General features: G+C 49.6%; 1 protein-coding gene across 2 annotated transcripts in view; it reads right to left on the bottom strand.

Moving 5' to 3' along the window:
- Positions 1-19,543, bottom strand: part of LOC147105481 (coiled-coil domain-containing protein 38-like) — a 115,103-nt gene extending 95,560 nt beyond the window's left edge. Inside the window, exons 1-5 of one of the 2 annotated variants that reach the window (XM_086009879.1) lie at positions 18,080-19,543; positions 17,227-17,319; positions 14,542-14,633; positions 12,535-12,703; positions 11,599-11,666 (exon numbers count right to left, since the gene is read on the bottom strand). In XM_086009879.1, the coding sequence (XP_085866005.1) occupies positions 11,599-11,666; positions 12,535-12,703; positions 14,542-14,633; positions 17,227-17,296 (399 nt within the window). In that variant the 5' untranslated portion in view covers positions 17,297-17,319; positions 18,080-19,543. Of the gene's footprint in view, positions 1-11,598; positions 11,667-12,534; positions 12,704-14,541; positions 14,634-17,226; positions 17,320-18,079 lie in introns of those variants that run through there. The other variant, XM_086009880.1, reaches the window with a different exon arrangement.
- Between the last annotated feature and the right edge of the window lie 2,078 nt (positions 19,544-21,621).

Here is a 21,621-nt window from a genome sequence, read left to right on the forward strand (position 1 = left end):
AGGTGAAACAGCGATTTACTTGTACTTCTTGCAATCTAGTATACTGTATTCGCTGCTCACGATGCGGTCTCCTCTACATTGGGGAGACCAAACGCAGATTGGGTGACCGCTTCGCGGAACACCTTCGTTCAGTCTGTAAGGGGGACCCTGAGCTTCTGGTCGCCTGTCATTTTAATTCACCGTTCCATTCCCACTTGGACCTCACCGTCCTTGGCCTCTTGCATTGTTCCACGGAAGTTCAACGTAAACTCGAGGAACAGCACCTCATCTTCCGATTAGGCACTTTACAGCCTTCCGGACTCAATAGCGAGTTCAACAATTTCAGATCATAACCTCAGCCCCTATTACATTTTTACTTATATTTTTTTACCCACACCTTTGTTTTGGTTTTTCCCTCCCCCCCTGCCCCTTTCCTTTTTTTCCTCTCTCCCACATGGCAGCTGTCTCCCATTCTGCCAGCACATTTCACACCTAATCTAGAGCCGTCTTTTGTCTCCACTAGTCCTATCACCATCTCGTTTCATTCTGAATACCTCTTACTGTCTCTTCTCTTTTGTTCTCTCCCAGCCTGGCCTCTTAATCTATTTCATTCCCTGTGCCTCTTTAGTCTTGACAAAGGGTTTTGACCCAAAACATTGACTAATTTCTCTCCATGGATGTTGCCTGGCCTGCTGAGTTTTTCCAGCATTTTCTGCCATTACCATCTCCTTTTGCCTTGAATATCCGTTAATGTCTCTTAACCTCCCCTGCCTTCTATCCTATCACAGACCTTCCCTTTAGTTCTTTCATGTGTCACCAATCAGATGTGTTTGGTGGTGGGATCACGCTGGAGGTGGCGGAAATGGCGAAGGATGATCCGTTGAATGTGGAGGCTGGTGGGTGAAAGGTGAGGACAAGGGGAACCTGCCTTCTATCCTATCACAGACCATCCCTTTTGTTCTTTCATCCCCCCCCCCTTTCCCAGCTCCTACACTTGCTTAAAAATCTGTTCCATTTCCTGCTTTTTTCCAGTTCTGACGAAAGGTCATCGACCTGAAACGTTAACTGTTTCTCTCTTCACAGATACTGCCTGACCTGCTGAGTATTTCCAGCATTTTCTGTTTTTATTTCAGATTTCCAGCATCTGCAGTATTTTCTTTTTGTATCCCATATGCTTTGTTAACCACTCCCTTAATATGTCCTGCCACCTTCAGGGACCTATACACATTAACTCCCAGGTCCCTCTGTCCCTGCACACTCTTTAAAACTGTGCCATTAAGTGTATATTGCCTCTCCCTGTTCCTTCTGCCAAAATGCATCACCTCACACTTCTCTGTATTAAATTCCATCTGCCCATACTGCTAGTCTCTCTATGTCCTGTTAGAGTCGATTGGTATCATTCTCACTGTTTACAACACCCCCAAGTTTGGGCAGGCGGAGCCATGGGCGGAGTCAGCTGTGGTCAGCCCAGGTATAACAGCGTGACAAGAGGTGACCTTGTGTAGTGACACAACAGTGTAAACAGTGATAACCATAGTGTAACGATATAAGCAGTGATAACCATAGTGTAACGATAGTGAACGATAAAAGTGGTTTACCACATTCGCCCCTTGTTTAGATTTGAGTCCGGCGGGGTGAAGTGTACTACCAGTTCGGGTATGTCAGTCTGTCCGGAGGCCTCGTAAGTCTTTCTGATCGGCGCAGCGGCGGCGGCGATGCAGTATCCGATGTTAATGCTGGTGTCTGCGTGGTCGGCGAAGGCTCGTGGGGTTCCGGCATGCCGTCCAACTGGGCTGGATTTGGGGGGGGGGGGGTGGGGGGTAACGGTGGTGTCTCGGGGGTGCCCGAGGGTGCAAGGTCTCGTAAGGAGACTGTGTCCTCCCGCCCGTCTGGGTATGCCACATAGGCGGTTGGCGTGCAGGAGGTCCACCCTCTCGACCAGGGGGTCCGTTTTATGGGCCCTCACGTGCTTTCGCAGCAAGACGGGCCCCGGAGAAGTCAGCCATGTTGGTAGCGAGGTTCCCGTAGTCGACTTCCTGGGGAAAACAAACATTCGTTCATGGGGGGTGGCGTTAATGGCCGTGCAAAGGAGTGACCGGATGGAATGCAGCGCTGCCGGGAGGACTTCCTGCCAGCGAGAGGTTGGCAGGCCCTTAGACTTTAAGGCTAAGAGAACGGCCTTCCAGACAGTCGCGTTCTCTCTCTCCACCTGGCCATTCCCTCGGGGGTTGTAGCTGGTGGTCCTGCTTGCAGCAATGCCTCTCGCTAGTAGGAACTGGCGAAGTTCCTCGCTCATGAAGGATGAGCCCCGGTCGCTATGTATATAGTTCGGGAACCCGAACAAGGCGAAGAGGTCGTTCAGGCATTTGATGACCATGGTACTGGTCATGTCTGGGCAGGGGAAGGCAAAGGGGAAACGGGAGTACTCATCAATGGTGTTGAGGAAGTACACATTACGGTCAGAGGACGGGAGGGGCCCCTTAAAATCGATGCTCAAGCGCTCGAAGGGGCGGGTGGCCTTGATCAGGCTTGCTCTGTCCGGCCTAAAGAAATGCGGTTTGCATTCGGCACAGGTTTGGCAGTTCCTGGTCCTGACCTCCTCGATGGAGTAGGGCAGGTTGCGGGCCTTAATGAAGTGGTAAAGTCTGGTGACCCCGGGGTGGCAGAGGTCGTTGTGGAGGGTCTGCAGTCTATCAATTTGCGCGTTGGCGCATGTACTTCGTGATAGAGCATCTGGGGGTTCGTTCAGTTTACCTGGCCGGTACAAGATCTCATAATCATAGGTGGAGAGCTCGATTCTCCACCTCAAGATCTTGTCGTTCTTGATTTTGCCCCTCAGCTTGTTATTAAACATAAAAGCGACCGAACGCTGGTCGGTGAGGAGGGTAAATCGTTTGCCTGCCAGGTAATGCCTCCAGCGTCTTACTGCCTCCACGATCGCCTGGGCCTCCTTCTCGACCGAAGAGTGTCGGATCTCAGGGCCCTGGAGGGTCCTCGAGAAGAAGGCCACAGGTCTCCCCGCCTGGTTAAGGGTTGCTGCTAGGGCGAAGTCGGATGCATCGCTCGCCACTTGGAAAGGGATGGACTCATCCACCGCGTGCATTGTGGCCTTAGCAATGTCTCCCTTTATGAGGGAGAAGGCTGCGCACGCTTCTGCCGTCAGGGGGAAGGAGGTTGACTTCATGAGGGGTCTGGCTTTGTCCGCATAATTCGGCACCCATTGGGCATAGTAGGCGAAGAGCCCCAGGGTTCTCTTCAGCGCCTTTGGACAGTGGGGGAGGGGAAGCTCCATGAGGGGGCGCATTCTTTCGGGGTCGGGGCCGATGACTCCGTTCTCTACTACGCAGCCGAGGATGGCGAGACGCGAGATGTTAAACACGCATTTCTCCTTATTGTAAGTGAGGTTCAGCCGTTCGGCCGTACGGAGGAATTTCTCCAGATTAACATCGTGGTCCTGCCGGTCGCGGCCGCAGATGGTGACGTTATCTAGATAAGGGAACGTGGCCTGCAGCCCGTTCTGGTCAACCATCCGGTCCATCTCCCTTTGGAAGACCGAAACCCCGTTGGTGACGCCGAAGGGAACCCTAAGGAAGTGGTAGAGGCGGCCATTCGCCTCGAAGGCGGTATACTGGCGGTCCTCTGGGCGGATAGGGGGTTGGTGATAGGCCGACTTAAGGTCGATGGTGAATACCCGGTACTGTGCAATCTGATTGACCATATCAGATATGCGGGGAAGGGGGTATGCGTCCAGCTGGGTGTACCAGTTTATGGTTTGGCTGTAGTCGATGACCAGGCGGTTTTTATTGCCGGTCTTAACGACTACGACCTGGGCACGCCAGGGGCTGTTGCTCCTCTCGATGATGCCCTCCTTCAGGAGACGCTGCACCTCAGAGCTAATAAAAGCTCTGTCCCCGGCGCTGTACCGCCTGCTCTTGGTGGCGACGAGTTTACAGTCGCGGGTGAGGTTAGCGAACAGGGAGGGGGGTGGGACCTTGAGGGTGGATAGGCCACAGGTGGTACGCGGTGGGCGGTTTAAAGGCTGCTGGTTGTCGACTGAGTGGAGGGAGGGGTCCACCGTATGCCAAAGTGACACTTTGAAAGTGGGATTGGAAGTCCAGCCCTAGTAGGACGGCAGCGCAGAGTTGGGGCAGGACGAGGAGTTTAAAATTTTTATACTCCGTGCCCCTAACCGACAGGGTCACAGCACAGTAGCCGCTGATGTCTGTAGAATGGGACCTCGACGCCATCGAGATCCGGTTGCGCGTTGGCCGGACAGTGAGGGAGTGGTGGCTCACCGTGTCTGGATGGATGAAACTCTCCGTGCTTCCGCTGTCGAACAGGTAGGTCGTGGCGTGGCCGTTTACTTTGATGTCCATCATGGACTTGGACAGGTGATGCGGACGAGCTTGGTCCAGTGTGACGGAGGCTAGTGTATGGCTGAGCGAGCTGCTGTAGTCTGCGGGTGAGGCGGTGGTCGGGTCTGGAGACAAGGTGGCGGTCGAGTGTGGTGGGCAAAATGGCGGCGCCCACGACGTTGAATAAAATGGCGGAGAAGATGGCCGCCCCCACAATTCACGAGGCATTGCTGGCATCGGTGGCCTTGATCAAAGATGGCCGCCCACACGAGGGGATACTGGCATCTGTGGCCTTGATGAAAGATGGCCGCCCCCACAACTCGCATGAGGCACTGCTGGCGTCTGTGGCTCTCCCCCTGCAGGCCTTCGCGAAGTGGCCTTTCTTGTGGCAATCAGAGCAAGTCGCGTTTCTTGCAGGGCAGCGCGTCCTCGGGTGTTTCGCCTGGCCACAGAAGCAGCCGGCGGCCCGATCGCGGGGCTCCGATGTCGCAGCCGGTACCGGGGGTGGCGGTCCCGATCGGTTCTGGGACGCCGACGCGGAGGTAGGTCCCAGAGGCGGCGGTGCGAGGGGTATTGCGGCCGGGGTCGGGCCGGAGTCCCAGGGTCGCGCAGCACAGTACCTGGAGTACGCCTCGAGGTCCCGATGGGCCACTTCCAGAGAGCGAGCGAGGGCTGCAGTTGTATTCAGGTCGAGGTCCTTTGATTCGAGCAGTCTTTGCCGTGAGTAGTCGGACCGAAGGCCTTTCACGAAGGCATCGCAGATATTCCCTTCAGTATTTTCTGCAGCCGTTACAGCTTTAAAGTCACAGTCCCTGCCGAGTGTTTGTAGCGCCCGTAAAAATTCATCTACAGACTCTCCTGGCTGTTGCGAGCGTGATCTTAGGAGATGTCTGGCATACATAGAGTTTACCGGGCTCCAGTACTGCTCTTTCAGCAGGTTGAGGGCGTCCTCGTATGTAGTAAGGTCCTGGATGAATGCAAATACTTTAGGGCTCACTTGGGCGGTCAGAACTCTTAGTTTGGATCCCGGAGGCACGCCGGATTCTCCCAGGTAGGATTCAAAACAGCTCAGCCAGTGTTTGAAGTCGAGGGCTGAGTTCGCTGCCTGTGGGTTTAGATCCAGGTACGGCGGTCGGAGGGCTCGCAGCCAGGCCGGCTGCTGTAGCTGGCCGTTTGGCTGCTCCGATCCACTCATTTCAAAATTTAGCCAATAAAATTGATATACCTATCAATTCATCCAATGAAAAGCGACGAGTTAAGATAGTAACTATAGGTTTTTATTGGCTAAATAACAGAGCCCACCCTCGTGGGCGATCGGGTCCAACAAGGAGGAATACCAGCCAGTCGACCACCTTTATACCTGGGCAAGCAGGCGGAGCCATGGGCGGAGTCAGCTGTGGTCAGCCCAGGTATAACAGCGTGACAAGAGGTGACCTTGTGTAGTGACACAACAGTGTAAACAGTGATAACCATAGTGTAGCGATATAAACAGTGATAACCATAGTGTAACGATAGTGAACGATAAAAGTGGTTTACCACAGGGGTCAAATATCCAGGTCATTTATATATATCAGAATAAGTGGCCCCGGCACTGACCCTTGGGGACCACTGTCTACCATCCTCCAGTCTGAAAATCAGCCATTTACCACAACTCGCTGTTTTCTATCCTTAAGCCAATTCCTTATCCAAGCTGCCACGGACCCACCTATTCCATGAGCCTCAATTTCATTAACCAGCCTTCTGTGGTACTTTGTCAAACGCCTTCCTAAAATCCATGTAGACAACATCCATTGCATTCCCTTCATCAATCCTCCCTGTTACTTCATCAAAAAATACAATTAGATTACTCAAACACGATCTGCCTTTTACAAATCCGTGTTGGCTCTCCTTAATTAGCTTAAACCTCTCCAAGTGCCCGTTAATTTTTTCCTTGATTATTATTTCTAAAACTTTACCCACCACTGATGTTAAACTGACCAGCTTGTAGTTACTAGGATTGTCCTTACACCCTTTCTTGAACAATGGTATTATATTTGCCACTTTACAATCCTTAGGCACCTCCCCCGCATCTAGGGACGATTGGAAAATTATAGCAAGCCCTTCCACTAACTCCTCCCCCAATTCCCTTAGCAACCTGGGATGCAAGCCATCTGGACCAAGCGACTTATCCACTCTAAGCATACCCAGCCTTGCCAGTACATCCTGTCTATCAATTTTCACCCCTTCCATTGCTTCTACCTTTTCCACTTCTACTGATATTTTGTCAGCATCCACCTCCTTAGTAAACACCGATACAAAGTACTCATTGAGTATTCTAGCCTTGCCCTGCGCCTCTAAGCATATATCAGCTTCTTTGTCTCCAATAGGCCCCACCCCACCTCTTACTACCCACTTACTGTTTACATGCCGGTAGAAGATTTTTGGGTTCCCTTTTGTGTTAACCGCCATTCTACTCTCATATTCTCTCTTTGCCAATCTTATTTTCATCTTCACTTCCCCTCTCAACATATTTTATTTGGTCTGGTTCTCCATTGAAGAATTCACCTGACATGCATCATGCACCCTCTATTTTTGTTTCATCATCTTCTCCATCTCCCTCATCATCCAAGGAGCCCTTGCTTTGGTTCCCTTACCCTTCCCTCTTGTTGGAATGTACCTAGCCTGTACTGGGAACATCTCCTTAAAAGATCACCCATTGTTCCGTTACAGTTTTTGGTTCCATTTTCCCTTGGCTAGATCCTTTTTGATCCCATTGAAGTTAGCCCTATTCCAGTTTAGAAGTTCCACTCTAGATTGTTCCTTGCTCCTCTCCATTGCTACTTTAAATCTTATGATATGGTGATCACTCATACCCAAGTGTTCTCCCACAGACACTTGGTCGACCTGGCCCACCTCATTTCCCAGCATCAGATCCAGCAATGCCTCCTTCCTAGTTGGGCCAAGAACATATTAGTCAAGGAAATTCTCTTGAACACATTTCAGAAATTCTTCCCCGTCCTTTCCCTTTACCCTAGCATTATCCCAATCAATATTTGGGTAATTAAAGTCCCCCAATATCACCACTCTATAGCTCTTGCATGTCTCCGCGATTTCCCTGCAGATTTTCTCCTCTACCTCCCTCTCACTATTTGGACGCCTATAGAATACCAATAGCGTGAACATACCCTTTTTGCTCAACTCTAACCAAATGGATTCTGTCCTTCACCCCTCAAGAACAGCCTCCTTTTCCAACACTACAATGTCTTCCTTAATCAGCACTGCCACCCAATTCCCGTTTTTCCTTCCCTATCTTTCTCTGAACACCTTGTATCCTTGAATATTAAGTGCCCAGTCCTCACCGTTTTTAAGCCATGTTTCTGTTACTGCCACATCATATTGCCACACGGCTAATTGTGCTTGTAGCTCACCAACCTTATTCACCACACTGTGTTTACGTACATGCATTCTAATCCCATTTTTAAATTTTTCGTAGTCTTTTAGTTTGCTCCTATCTAATATGGTACTACTTTCTTCTCTAGTACTATCCAACACACTCACTCTTTTATGCACCTTATTCCTCTTCTACTCCTATATGCTGGTGCCCATCCCCCACCAAGCTAGTTTAAACCCTCCCCAACAGCACTAGCAAACCTCCCCACGAGAATATTGGTCCCGGCTCTGTTGAGGTGTAACCCATCTGGCTGTTCAGGTCCCACCTTCCCCAGAAACGGTCGCAATGCCTCAGGAATCTAAAGCCCTCCCCCTCCTGCACCATCTCTCCAGCCACGCATTCATCTGTTCTATCCTCCTATTCCTGTACTCACTAGCACGTGGCACTGGGAGCAATCCAGAGATTACTACCTTCGAGGTCCTGCTTTTTAATCTCTCTCCTAGCTCCCTAAAGTCTGCCTGCAGAACCTCATCCCTCTTTCTGCCTATGTCGTTGGTACTGATATGGACCACGACTTCTGGCTGTTCACCCTCCCCCCCTCCAGTATGCCCTGAAACCGATCGGTGACGTCCTTGACCCTGGCACCAGGGAGGCAGCATACCATCCTGGAGTCACGTCAGTGGCCGCACAAACGCCTGTCTGCTCCCCTATCGAATCCCTTACCACTATTGCTTCCAACCCCCACCCCCCTTGTCTCTGGCTGCACTCCCCAGAGAAACCATCGCCCTCACTAGTACTCAGAACAGAATACTGGTTGGGAGAGCGAGATGCACTCAGGAGACTCCTGCATTACCTGCCTGGCGGTCACCCATTCCCTCTCTGCCTGCACACTCTTAAGCTGCGGGGTGGCCACCTCTAGAAACGTGCTAGCCACAAAGTTCTCTGTTGTTTGAAAGAGCCGGCACATAAACCTTGGGCCAAATGGCCTCCTTCTGTGCTATCTGATTCTAGAACACGATTAGGTGCCTCCCTCCACCGTGTTCCCACCTGTTAGCTTGCGAGATAAAAGCGAAGCAGTTTATACTAGAAAAGTAGTTATTAATATTTTGAATGTGTAACTTGCCTGAAATAAAGCTTAATCCTCAGAGCGAGAGGACACCTCTCAGCTTCAACTCAGGGAAATCAACTGATACGTGCTGGTTTGTTCTGAAAACCACACTTGCTCGAAGAATTTTAGTTATGAGGAAAAATTGGAGAGGAATTGTTTTCTTTGGAACAGAGGAAACTGAGGGAAGACTTGATTGAACTGTATAAAATTATGAGGGGCCGCGATAGAGTGGATAGGAAGGACCTATTTCCCCAAGCAAAGAGGTCCCTATCCAGGGGGCATTGATTTAAAGTCATTGTTAGAAGGATTAGAGAAGAGTTGAGGCAAATTTTTCTTCCCGAGGGGTTCTGGAACTCACTGCCTGAAAAGGTGGTAGAGGCCGAAACCCTCATCACATTTAAAGAGTACTTGGATAGGCACTTGAAGTGCCGTAACCTACAGGGCTATGGACCAAGAGCTGGAAAGTGGGATTAGGCTGGATAGCGAATGGTCTTCTTCTGAGCTGTAAATTTCTATGATTGTAAATTTCTATTCTATGAAGTGTGCAGATGTGTTTGTTAACTCCATTCAACTGTTCTGGGGAAATATCCAAGCAAAGCCTAGGTTTTTGAGACAGATTAGGCCTTGAAGTAAAACTTTTAACGAAAAGGTATTAAAATGCATTTCAGTGAGAAAATTTATTGTTGTAAAGCATGTAATCCTTCGATGTTATTATTTTGTTAAAAACTTTATTTTGGACATTAAAAATTTCAGTTACTGAAAAAAGAATGTTTTTTGAAAAAGTGTTAAGAGTAATTTGATTAGTTCACCTTTTTTCCTTTAACATCTTTAAATTGATGGTAGGTAAGACCTCAATTGTCCCAATATAATTTTGCTTTTGATTCCCTACCCTTCAGTTCTGATTTGCTGCTGATTTACTTTGAGCCGATCAGGAAAGTGTTGCAGTGAAAGTGTGACAACAGGAAGTGCAGGCAAGAGACAAGACCTTTTAATACATTATACATACATGAAACTTCAAACACGGTAACAAAAAAGAGCCATTTGTCATGAGGAAGCAGATACAACAGGTGCCTCCTTTAGTGGGAGGAGGGACTTCTCACTCAAACTGGCAGTTGCAAAAATCTAATAAAACCACCTAGTGGGCACAGAAAGCACCCGGGAAGCCAGCAGATGCCTCACGTAGGTGCTCAAGGGTCACTGGGCACAAAGCATACCACAACGAAGGGCTCCTGTTCTAAAATAGGCAAGTGGAATTGGGATACGTCCAATCCAAGGGGCTACATGATTGACTCTACTTAAAGACCGGGTAAAAATTAACATTGAAAGAAGGGGTGGCCCACCCAAATTGATCTTTAAATAAAATCTAAACTAACTCAAATAAAATCAAAATTAAATCGGTTGGGTAAAATCAAGTAAAATATTCCATGCAGCGCCCACCGGTCACAGAAGGCACCCAGAGAGCCAGTGGCCACCAACCGTTGGCGTTCAAAGGTTCTGTGGCCACAGAGAAGGACGCTATGCTGCGACTCAGCCTCAAAACAAGGCTGCCGTGAATATCGCATGGAGCACTGATCACTAGACAATCGCCAACTCCCCGGGCCTCTCTGCAACGGGTGGCTGTCTGCTAGTAGAGGGGAGAGAGAGAAAAAGGACCTGGGTTTGGTTATCACTCACTCATTGAAAGCTCTAAGTCAATTTCAAGCTGAAGAAGTCAATGGCAGGAGGGGGGAAAAAACAAACTGAGGACTTATTTAAAAAAACAGTACAGAAAGATCCCGCGGCTCTGTACATGGTTCCTAGGAGCCAGGTGGTCTTTAGAGTTCCATATTTGCATGACTAGCTTCACTTGGGGCATGAACGATAAAGAAAAAGAGCCTTTCCACACAAGAGTAACGCAGCCCTCCTCAGAAAGGGCCAAGAGCTTCAGGTGGACGAGCCCCTGGTGGAGGGGAGCGGGACCCTCGATGGAAGAAACGCCGTCAAAAGGCGGATGAGCTAATCCTTGAATTAGTCGCCGGTGTCCAGAGCCTGCGAGTGATGGAGTCGCCGTACAGAACAGGTCAATGATAGTGACCGTGGACAAGCCCCAACACAACACCAGTGTCCAGGTCCTGGCCCTAACGTGGAGGACAGTCAGAGGGCCTTCTACAGTAGTCAACCCATGATGACGATGATGATGATGATGGTGATGATGACATAAGGCAGGGGCATGAACCCTGGTGTTGTGCTTCGGACTGTCCATGGTCACTCTTTCATTGACTTGTTATGTACTGCAGTTGTGTCACAGTGTGCAAGTGCTGTAGCGGTTATGTTACTTAACAAGCAATCCAGAGAGCACGAGTTCCAATCACACGCAGCAGTTTGACAATTTAAATTCAGTTTAACAAAAATCTGGAAATCTTAAAAAGCTGATACCAGTAAAAGTGAGTGGTATGAGCGGTCGAATTGTTGTAAAAGCCCAGCTGGTTCACTGATGTCCCTTTAGGGAAGGAAACCTGCCGTCCTTACCCGGTCGGCCTGTAGGTGACTCCAGACCCACACCGTGACTGACTCTTAACTGCCCACTGAAGTGGGCAAGCCGAGCAAGCCACTCGTTTTATCACTTACTGCTCAGGGTAACTGTGGCGGGAAATAAATGTTGGCCTTGCCAGGGGTGCCCACATCCCGAAAGTCTCCCTTACATTGGTGTCACCATCCAATTCACACTTCCTGGGTAATATTCAATAATGCAGGAGGCCATCAAAAGAGCTATTAAGAGATAAAAGTATTGTGAAAAGTTCTTGTACCTGCATCAGGACTAGTTGTCGCTGTTGATGAATGTAGTCTTTAAATCCATCTCTGTCACTGGAAGTAACTGTTCAAAACCAAAGTGTATTTAATATAGAAACTCTGCTCTCTCTGCTGGGCCCCTATTTGGGGCGTTTCCCTATCGGTCTGTCTCCTGGGCTCCCAGTCACCCTCGGTCTGTCTCCTGGGCTCCCAGTCACCCTCGGTCTGTCTCCTGGGCTCCCAGTCACCCTCGGTCTGTCTCCTGGGCTCCCAGTCACCCTCGGTCTGTCTCCTGGGCTCCCAGTCACCCTCGGTCTGTCTCCTGGGCTCCCAGTCACCCTCGGTCTGTCGCCTGGGCTCCCAGTCACCCTCGGTCTGTCTCCTGGGCTCCCAGTCACCCTCGGTCTGTCTCCTGGGCTCCCAGTCACCCTCGGTCTGTCTCCTGGGCTCCCAGTCACCCTCGGTCTGTCTCCTGGGCTCCCAGTCACCCTCGGTCTGTCTCCTGGGCTCCCAGTCACCCTCGGTCTGTCGCCTGGGCTCCCAGTCACCCTCGGTCTGTCTCCTGGGCTTCCATTCGCCCGCTGTCTGTCTCCTGGGCTCCCAGTCACTATCTATTCTCATTGCATTAGTAGGTTTGACTACAGAAAAGATCCCTTTGTTAGTATAGTTCTCAATTTGGAAAACTATTTTTTCCAGTTATATTGCAGCACTGTATAATCTACAGGATGCATTGCAGCAACTCGCCAAGGATTCTGACTTGCCATTCCTTCTTCGTCACTGGATCAATATCCTGGCTTCCCTACCAAACGCCATTGTGGGAGCACTTTATCACAAGATCTGTAGCAACTCAAGGAGAAGGCTCATGACCACTCTCCAGGATGGGCAGGTTTGACACTCACCACATCCCAAGAACAAATATAAAAAGAAATTCTCTAGCACAAATGATCTTTTACCTCCAATAGTAAAACATGAAGGCAGGCAATCTTCATTAGATCCGCTCTCATCTTTCTCTTCAACCTCATTCCCAAAAGCAAATCTTCGTATCTGGCCAGTGTGAGCTTTTTTCCTTGACGCACAGGTGCTTTTATAATAACCCGGCAGATCTCGAACATTTATTGTTCCCTAAATAAAAGCACAAGAATTCGGTTCTACAACAGGCGGCAGTTGCAATGGTCACTTACACAGTGTGGTAATAACCAATCCCTTTCCCACAGAGCGCTGCTTCTCTGGAGATACCAAACCTCCGCAAATACGGGAACTGTGTCAGCCGTGACTCAGTCTTTCTTTTCTTTCTATTTGGGTAGAAATGTTCATCATCTAGTTGGGTAATCTGGTGTTAGCCATTACTTCGTACCTCCTCCAAATTGGTAGGGCTGCAGAGATCCACAGAAACATGCATCTCGTGAATAATGTGTAGTGCTGCGTGCATGCAACAAAATGTACTGCATTTAGGGAATAAGGGATCAGAACTGATGTTAGAAAATTAACTGCAGAGGCTAGAGCGGCATCGCCGGTAAAAAAAAAAAAAAAAAAAAAAATTGCAAAAAAGGCTCGTGTCCCCTCAGGACGTCCCAAAGCTCTTTACAGCCAACAAAGTCACTGTTGTAATGTTGGGAAACGCAGCAGCCAATTTGCACACAGCACGCTCCCACATACAGCAACAAGATAAATGACCAGATAATGCTTTTTTTTTTTTTAATTTAAAAAAAAGTGTTGGTTGTGGGATAAATGTTGGCCAGGACACTGGGATAACTTGCCAGCTCTCTTCAAATAGTGCCATGGGATCTTATACATCCACTTGAGGGGGCAGACAGGGCCTCAGTTTAACATCTCATCCGAAAGACGGCACCTCCGACAATGCAGCACCCCCTCAGTACTGCACTGGAGTGCCAGCCTAGATTATGGGCTCAAGTCTCTGGAGTGGAACTTGAGCCCACAACCTTCTGACTCAGAGGCAAGAGTGCCAAGTCTGACACCAATGTTGCCAAATCAGTAACGGTCGAGGAATCCTCGCGTTGTCCGGTGAACAGATCGGTACTCTTTCTGGTGCTGTTGAGGAGGTTTTGAGTGTGGTTGCAGTTATGTCATCAATGTTTTAAGCAGGTTGAGCAATTTGCTACCACACCAACAATGTTGTCCTGCTAGGATAACTGGAGCTTTCAAGACCAAGATAGACAGGCAAGTTGTTAGGTGAGGGCATCGAGGGATATGGAGCAAAGGCAGGTAATTGGATTAAGGTACAGATGAGCCATGATCTAATTGAACAGTGGATCAGGCTCGAGAGACTGCGTGGCGTACTCCTGCTTCTAATGTTCCTATGTCCTAATTTAGTGTGGGCCATTGCGCCACCTCCCACTCTTTCATTTTTGCATTTCTGAATGCCCACAGATCTCTCATGCATTGTGTGCAGCGCCTCTTAACAGGAGTTTTCCATGTTACTATCTCACTCCCTCTGTATACTACTCCATCTATTACCGTTAACTACTCTTCAGTTTCAATACCTGGGTGCCCAGTTAGCAATTTTGCTTCACCTGTTAAGCGGCCGTTTATAAATGCTCACACTCAACTGATATGGACTCCCTACCTCTAACGTCCTCCAGCCCTACAACTCTCGAGAGCTCTGAGCGCCTCCAATTCTGGCCTCTTGAGCATCCCTGATTTTCATCGCTCCACCATTGGTGACTGTACCTTCAGCAGCCTAGGCCCCAAGCTCTGAAATTCCTGCCCCTCCCTTAAGACGCTCCTTAAAACAGTTTTTGGTTTGTTAAAGGTGCTATATAAATGCTAGTTGTTGTTGTTCATAGGAAATACTGACAGGAGGGAAGTAGGGGAACGTAAGTGCTCATACTATATTACAGGGAAGGGGGGGATTTATGTGTTTCAGCAAATGCAATAAGATTCCAGAGACTGCGTACTTAGAACTCTGGTCTCCTCGTAGCTGCAGAATGCTCAGCTTTTACCTTTCGTTGCAATTGTTGTAATTTTTCTCGGATCGCATTCCCGTTGGCAGTGATAGTAAACGGATCTGTCAGGCGATACTTCTCATCCTCATCTGGTTGTTGCACGAGTGGGGGTGGGTGGTGGAGGAAAAAAGATCTAATTAAACTACAAAAGTTTCCTGATAAACATACAACGCAAGAATACAACATAAATAATAAATAAATACAATCATACAAAACTTCTTTACCCAGAGAGTGGTGAGAATGTGGAACTCGCTACCACAGGGAGTGGTTGAGGCAAATAGCATAGATCCATTCAAGGGGAGGCTAGTTAAGCACATGAGGGAGAAAGGAGTAGAAGGAGATGCTGATAGGGTGAGATGAGGTAGGTGGGCAGGGGCTTGTGAGGAGCGAAGACCTGTATGGCTGAATGGTCTGTTTCTGCGCTGTAATTCTATGCAAAATTAAAATTTCAGAGATTAACTGGATTGAAGAATAAGAGCGGAATGACCCAGATAAGCTACTTCATGCATCTTCCTTTTGCTCCGGTCATCCCAGAAGTCGAAATCAAACCCAAACTCTCCTTCCCCAATCAATCAAATCACCTCCTGCTCCAGCATCTCAACCCCCGATACCAGATGGCGAGTTCCTCACCTTTCTCTCCAAATGTTGTTGCCACACAATATAGGCAAAGCCATCTCACTGCACCAATTTCAACTCCCTCCAACCTGTTTCCAGTTAGGCTGCAGCACCTTGACCAACCTGATCAAGGGCATCCCAGAGACCAACCTGATCAAGGCCATCCCAGAGTCCAACTTGATCAAGGCCATCGCAGAGTCTAACCTGATCAAGGCCATCCCAGAGTCTAACCTGATCAGAGTCAGCCTAGGTGGGTGTGATCACAGCTCTACCTTCCTCCTCAATCTGTCTGCGGCCTTTCATACCATCAACTATTCTTCTGAGAAGTCCATTCTTCTCCAACACCTATTGTCAGTGGTCAAACCGTCATGGTGCTACAGTTTCATGGTTCCACTCCTATGCGTCACAACACATCTTCTTCAATGGTTTCTCCTCCCAGTGCTCTCCAGTGTGCCCCCAGGGTTTGTTCCTTCCTTGGTGCCGTCCTATTCATCAACTATGTTCTACTCCTCAGGAACATCATTCATAAGCGTGGCATCAGTTTCCACAAATACGCTTGATGGCATCCAACTCTTTCCATTACCCTATCGACTCCAAAGCTGCAGTTTTACTATCTGGCTGTCAGTCTTATGTTAAAGTCCCAGATGAGTCAAAACAACTTACAGCTGGTCTTGCTAGAACCTCTGCCTCTAACACCACCAATCTCCTCGGCAGCCACCTCAGTCTGAACCCCGCGGTGCATAATCCTAGCGTTCTGTTCACCCCTGAATCACACTTGTGGTCTATTGCCAAAACCACGACCTTCCACCTCTGAACATTGTCCACCTACACGATCACTTCCTGCCCACTGCTGCTGAAACCTTCGTCCATGCCTTCATCACTTTGAGAATCTACTTCAACGCCATCTTTGTCAGCCTTCACTCCACCTTTTGCAATGTCCGGCTGATTCAGAACCCTGTAGCTCTCCCATCACCCTCGTGCCTGCCAGGCTGCACTAGCTCCCTGTGCCCCAACAAATCAATTTCAAAATCATTGTTCTCATCTCCAAATCCCACCAGGGCCTCGGCCCCCACTCTATATATAGGGAACCTTCTCCATCCATATCTTCCAGCCCACTCCCCATACCCCCTCCCCCTCGGAGGATGATCTTTCAGCCACTATGCCCCCGCCCTTCTGGAATCCTCGATCTAACCCACTCCTCCAGCTACCCTTCACCCCATCTTCACAAGCCTACCTTGCTGACTATGCTTTTGGTCAGCCCTCCCACTCAATCCCCACCCCACCCCCTTGTAAAGCACTCAGAAAAGTTATTTTACAAAAAGAATATTGCACAAGTAAGTTGCTATTGTTTATGTCAAACCAAGAGAATCCACAAGAATCAAAGTAAAAATTACACCTTGTGCCATTGATGGCTCGAGTGCCCCAGTTGTTTCTCCGTTTTGGAGAGCCTTCTACACTATTAATGCTGGCAAGGTGGTTATACAGATCACACCATGGAAAGTGGCAATCAAGAACAATTCTGTCCCCCTACATTGTTGTTTTTGGGCTTAGTTTAAATTGGCCAACAGTGTTGCTGGATCCCAGGTGCTCTAACCAGCCCTGATTGTTAAACACCAAATCCAACACAACTTCTGCTCTGCAGCCTGTCTCACATCTTGTGTGAGGAAACAATCCATGACTGATCTTTTCATTCAACCTCTGCCATGTTAAACATCCCCCCCTCCCATTTCCAATCAAAACATTAGGGTGTTCCGCTGTCTTTCTGTCTGCCCAAAATGCTCCCCACCTTGCGTTGGTGGTCAACAGCTATTACCAATTAAGAATTCACTCTCGTTTATCATCTTTCGAAATAGTTTTTAAATCTTATCCTCATCTGCTGGTATAGGCACCCTTTCTATCTCGTTCCTGATCAGTTATAAACCTGATCCATTTCCCTTTGCGGGTCTGTACTTGTGAAACATTTTATACTCTCTCAGTTCCAGCTCTTAGCCATCCTCTAATAAACTGCATCAAATATCTTAATAAATATTTTTCAACGGAGTAGCAGGTTGAACAAGCATCACTTACGTGGAGATCCACGAGTAGCCGCAGAAGCTTGAGGTATTAAGGGCAGGTATGTAACCATTCCCGCTGCCATGGTTTCAGCTGGATTATGGTAACCTGGATCACAAATATCATCACCTGTTAGTTCAATGACTATTTAGACAACAGAGACCTCTACACATGGGAAACTTATTTACTTACGTCGGCAAGCCAAATTTCTATGGGTAAGCATCACCAATGGTAAGTGCTTAGCCATTGGTTTGCTTTCTTTGATATAAATATTTTTCTTCATGATATAATTTAAAATGATGAGATTTAAGTCACGATATATTGGCCCAGAAATTGCTGGAAGGGCACTTCCCGCTGCGAGAGATGTGAATTGGACTGGTTCCCTCTCCCTTCAGATCGCACTATATTTGCACCGCGAGTCATTAGAAATGCAAATTGACAGCGGCGTGGGCAACATCACACCTGGAACCTCGTGACTGCCGTGCCCAATGGTCTATCTCCTAAACCACTGAAATTTAATGATTGCGAAAGAAAGAGTGCGAAGGACAGAGAAGGAAAGAGAGTGAATTAAAGTTAAATGAGAGAAAGAAAGTGAAATACAGGAAACTCTTTTTATCCGGCACCGACGGGACCGCCGTGGTGCCGGTTTATCAAAAAGTCCGGATTACAGAGAGTTATAGTTAAAAGGTACGAGAGCTCCGTACACAGCAACAAATCCAGGCTTCCCTGTTGCTTAGCAACAGCTGCAAGAACCCCGGCCACAGACCAAGCGTCCCTGTTGCTTAGCAACAAGTACAGGAACCTCCGATTACACAGCCAATAATCAAGAAACGGCCACTAATATGAAGAAAAACTTAACTGAACCTACTCCTGAATTTTGCCGGTTAACCGAGGTTTCCGGTCGTTTGGGAGCCGGTAAATCGAGAGTTTCCTGTAACAAGAAAGAAAGAGTGGATTAAGAAAGAGACAGATAGGAAAAGTAAGAAAAAAATTAAAAGAATGTGTATTTATATAGCACCTTTAACGTAGTAAAACGTCCCAAGGCGTTGCACAGGAGTATTTTAAGACAAAAAATTTGACACTGATCCACATAAGGAGAAATCAGGGCAGGTGACCAAAAGCTTGGTCAAAGAGGTAGGTTTTAAGGAGCATCTTAAAGGAGGAAAGAGAGGTAGCGAGGCGGAGAGGTTTAGGCAGGGAATTCCAGAGCTTTAGGGCCCAGGCAACAGATGGCACGGCCGCCAATGGTTGAGCGATTATAATCAGGGATGCTCAAGAGGGCAGAATTAGAGGAGCGCAGATATCTCGGAGGATTGTGGGGCTGGAGGAGATTACAGAGATAGGGAGGGGCGAGGCCATGGAGGGATTTGAAAACAAGGATAAGAATTTTGAAATTGAGGCGCTGCTTAACCAGGAGCCAATGTAGGTCAGCAAGCACAGGGGTGCTGGTCGAACGGGACTTGGTGCGAGTTAGGACACGGGCAGCCGAGTTTTGGAGAAACAAGCAGGAGGAGACACTAACCCAGTTGCGTTACTGATACCAACCTTTTATTTCAAAATTATATAGTTTTTTAAAACAGATTTCAATTCTCAAACTGCAATGGTGGGATTTGAACTCACCTTCTCTGGATTATAAATCCAGGTTTTTGGATTACTAGTCCAGTAACATAACTACACTAAAACTAGTAAAACTATCACCAGTATTTGCCCTAAACATTTCAGCATCCTAATGCGACATACACATTTTTTTCCTAAATAACCCAAATATTAATATTTATTTACAGGAGATGCAAAAATAATAATCTAATTCTAAACCAAACGTGCTCAGAACAAATAAAGGAACCTTCCAAGGAAACAATACCTAGTTGTACCACTAGTGGTCTCTGGAACACTTGGTACGGGGAGCGACACTGATGCCATCAGCAGGATCTGGAGACAAATTCCCATTTCTCCTCTAAAGGTTACATTTCTGGGAAAACCAGAGCTGCCAAAATGCTGACAATTCCCATTCCTTTAAACAGTTAACAACCTGACCTCAGACTGTTAAAAGAATATTTCCCCGTCATTATAAAGCTGTCCCTCTGTTTATTTCCCAGTCTCGGGTTACCAACCCTCCAGCGTTACCCTGGAGTTTCCAGGAATTAGAGATTTGGCTCCAAGACTCTGCCGCGAGCAATCAGGGTGAAGAAAATCGTAGGGGCATTCAAAATTGTGTTTTTAAAAAAATATTCTTTGTTTACTGGTTATAAAAATATTAAAGGTGGGAAAAAGGTTGTTTAACTGGCGGTCAAAAATCATCCAATCGGCTAATGAACAGCCTATTCACATTCTGATGGGCGTGGGACTCTGTGAGGACGGACGTGTCGGGCGACCAATGGCAGGAGTGTGGGGGCAGGGCAGTTCAAGGCCGGAGGTCATGTGATGCCATCTCCAGGGTTGGCTATTTTATGTCCCACTCGAGTGGGGCGGGGGGCCGGGGGCCTGTTGGCCGACCCCTAGCACAGCACTGGGCAGACTGAGCCTATAGTATGTCTCAGCCCCCAGCTTCAACGAGGCTCAAGGCCTGCTCCTGACAGCCAGCAGAGAGCTGCTCATTGTGTAGGGAATGGTAGAGCTGAGCCAGGGTCTCCCCTCAGCAACACAGGGGATCCATGTAGGGCCCAGCTACAGAAACATGACCAAGGTACAGCGCTGATTGTGGCGTGGCTCATTCTCCCGACAGGTACAGCCCCTGACTAAAGTACACGTGCGCCCGGCAGGTACAGCCCGACCCAAGTACACCCGCTCCCGACATGTACAGCCCCTGACCCCAGTACGCACGCTCCCTACAGGTACAGACCGTGTCCGGGTGAGCCGCTCCCTGCAGGTACAGACCGTGTCCGGGTGAGCCCGCCCCCTACAGGTACAGACCGTGTCCCGGGGAGCCCGCCCCCTACATGTACAGACCGTGTCCGGGTGAGCCCGCTCCCTACAGGTACAGATCTTGTCCGGGTGAGCCACTCCCTGCAAGTACAGACCTTGTCCGGGTGAGCCGCTCCCTACAGGTACAGACCGTGTCCAGGTGAGCCCGCTCCCTACAGGTACAGACCGTGTCCCGGGTGAGCCGCTCCCTACAGGTACAGACCGTGTCCAGGTGAGCCGCTCCCTACAGGTACAGACCATGTCCAGGTGAGCCCGCTCCCTACAAGTACAGACCGTGTCCGGGTGAGCCCGCTCCCTACAGGTACAGACCGTGTCCGGGTGAGCCGCTCCCTACAGGTACAGACCGTGTCCCGGGTGAGCCGCTCCCTGCAGGTACAGACCTTGTCCGGGTGAGCCGCTCCCTACAAGTACAGACCGTGTCCGGGTGAGCCCGCTCCCTACAGGTACAGACCGTGTCCCGGGTGAGCCGCTCCCTACAGGTACAGACCGTGTCCAGGTGAGCCGCTCCCTACAGGTACAGACCATGTCCAGGTGAGCCCGCTCCCTACAAGTACAGACCGTGTCCGGGTGAGCCCGCTCCCTACAGGTACAGACCGTGTCCGGGTGAGCCGCTCCCTACAGGTACAGACCGTGTCCCGGGGAGCCCGCCCCCTACATGTACAGACCGTGTCCGGGTGAGCCCGCTCCCTACAGGTACAGATCTTGTCCGGGTGAGCCGCTCCCTGCAGGTACAGACCTTGTCCGGGTGAGCCGCTCCCTACAGGTACAGACCGTGTCCGGGTGAGCCCGCTCCCTACAGGTACAGACCGTGTCCCGGGTGAGCCGCTCCCTACAGGTACAGACCGTGTCCAGGTGAGCCGCTCCCTACAGGTACAGACCATGTCCAGGTGAGCCCGCTCCCTACAGGTACAGACCATGTCCAGGTGAGCCCGCTCCCTACAAGTACAGACCGTGTCCGGGTGAGCCCGCTCCCTACAGGTACAGACCGTGTCCGGGTGAGCCGCTCCCTACAGGTACAGACCGTGTCCCGGGGAGCCCGCCCCCTACATGTACAGACCGTGTCCGGGTGAGCCCGCTCCCTACAGGTACAGATCTTGTCCGGGTGAGCCGCTCCCTGCAGGTACAGACCTTGTCCGGGTGAGCCGCTCCCTACAGGTACAGACCGTGTCCGGGTGAGCCCGCTCCCTACAGGTACAGACCGTGTCCCGGGTGAGCCGCTCCCTACAGGTACAGACCGTGTCCAGGTGAGCCGCTCCCTACAGGTACAGACCATGTCCAGGTGAGCCCGCTCCCTACAAGTACAGACCGTGTCCGGGTGAGCCGCTCCCTACAGGTACAGACCGTGTCCCGGTGAGCCGCTCCCTACAGGTACAGACCGTGTCCCGGTGAGCCCGCTCCCTACAGGTACAGACCGTGTCCCGGTGAGCCGCTCCCTACAGGTACAGACCGTGTCCGGGTGAGCCGCTCCCTACAGGTACAGACCGTGTC

The sequence above is a fragment of the Somniosus microcephalus genome, chromosome 17 (genome assembly GCF_052327205.1).
Source record: "Somniosus microcephalus isolate GS21.2 chromosome 17, FLI_Smic_1.0, whole genome shotgun sequence".
NCBI lineage: Eukaryota > Metazoa > Chordata > Chondrichthyes > Squaliformes > Somniosidae > Somniosus > Somniosus microcephalus.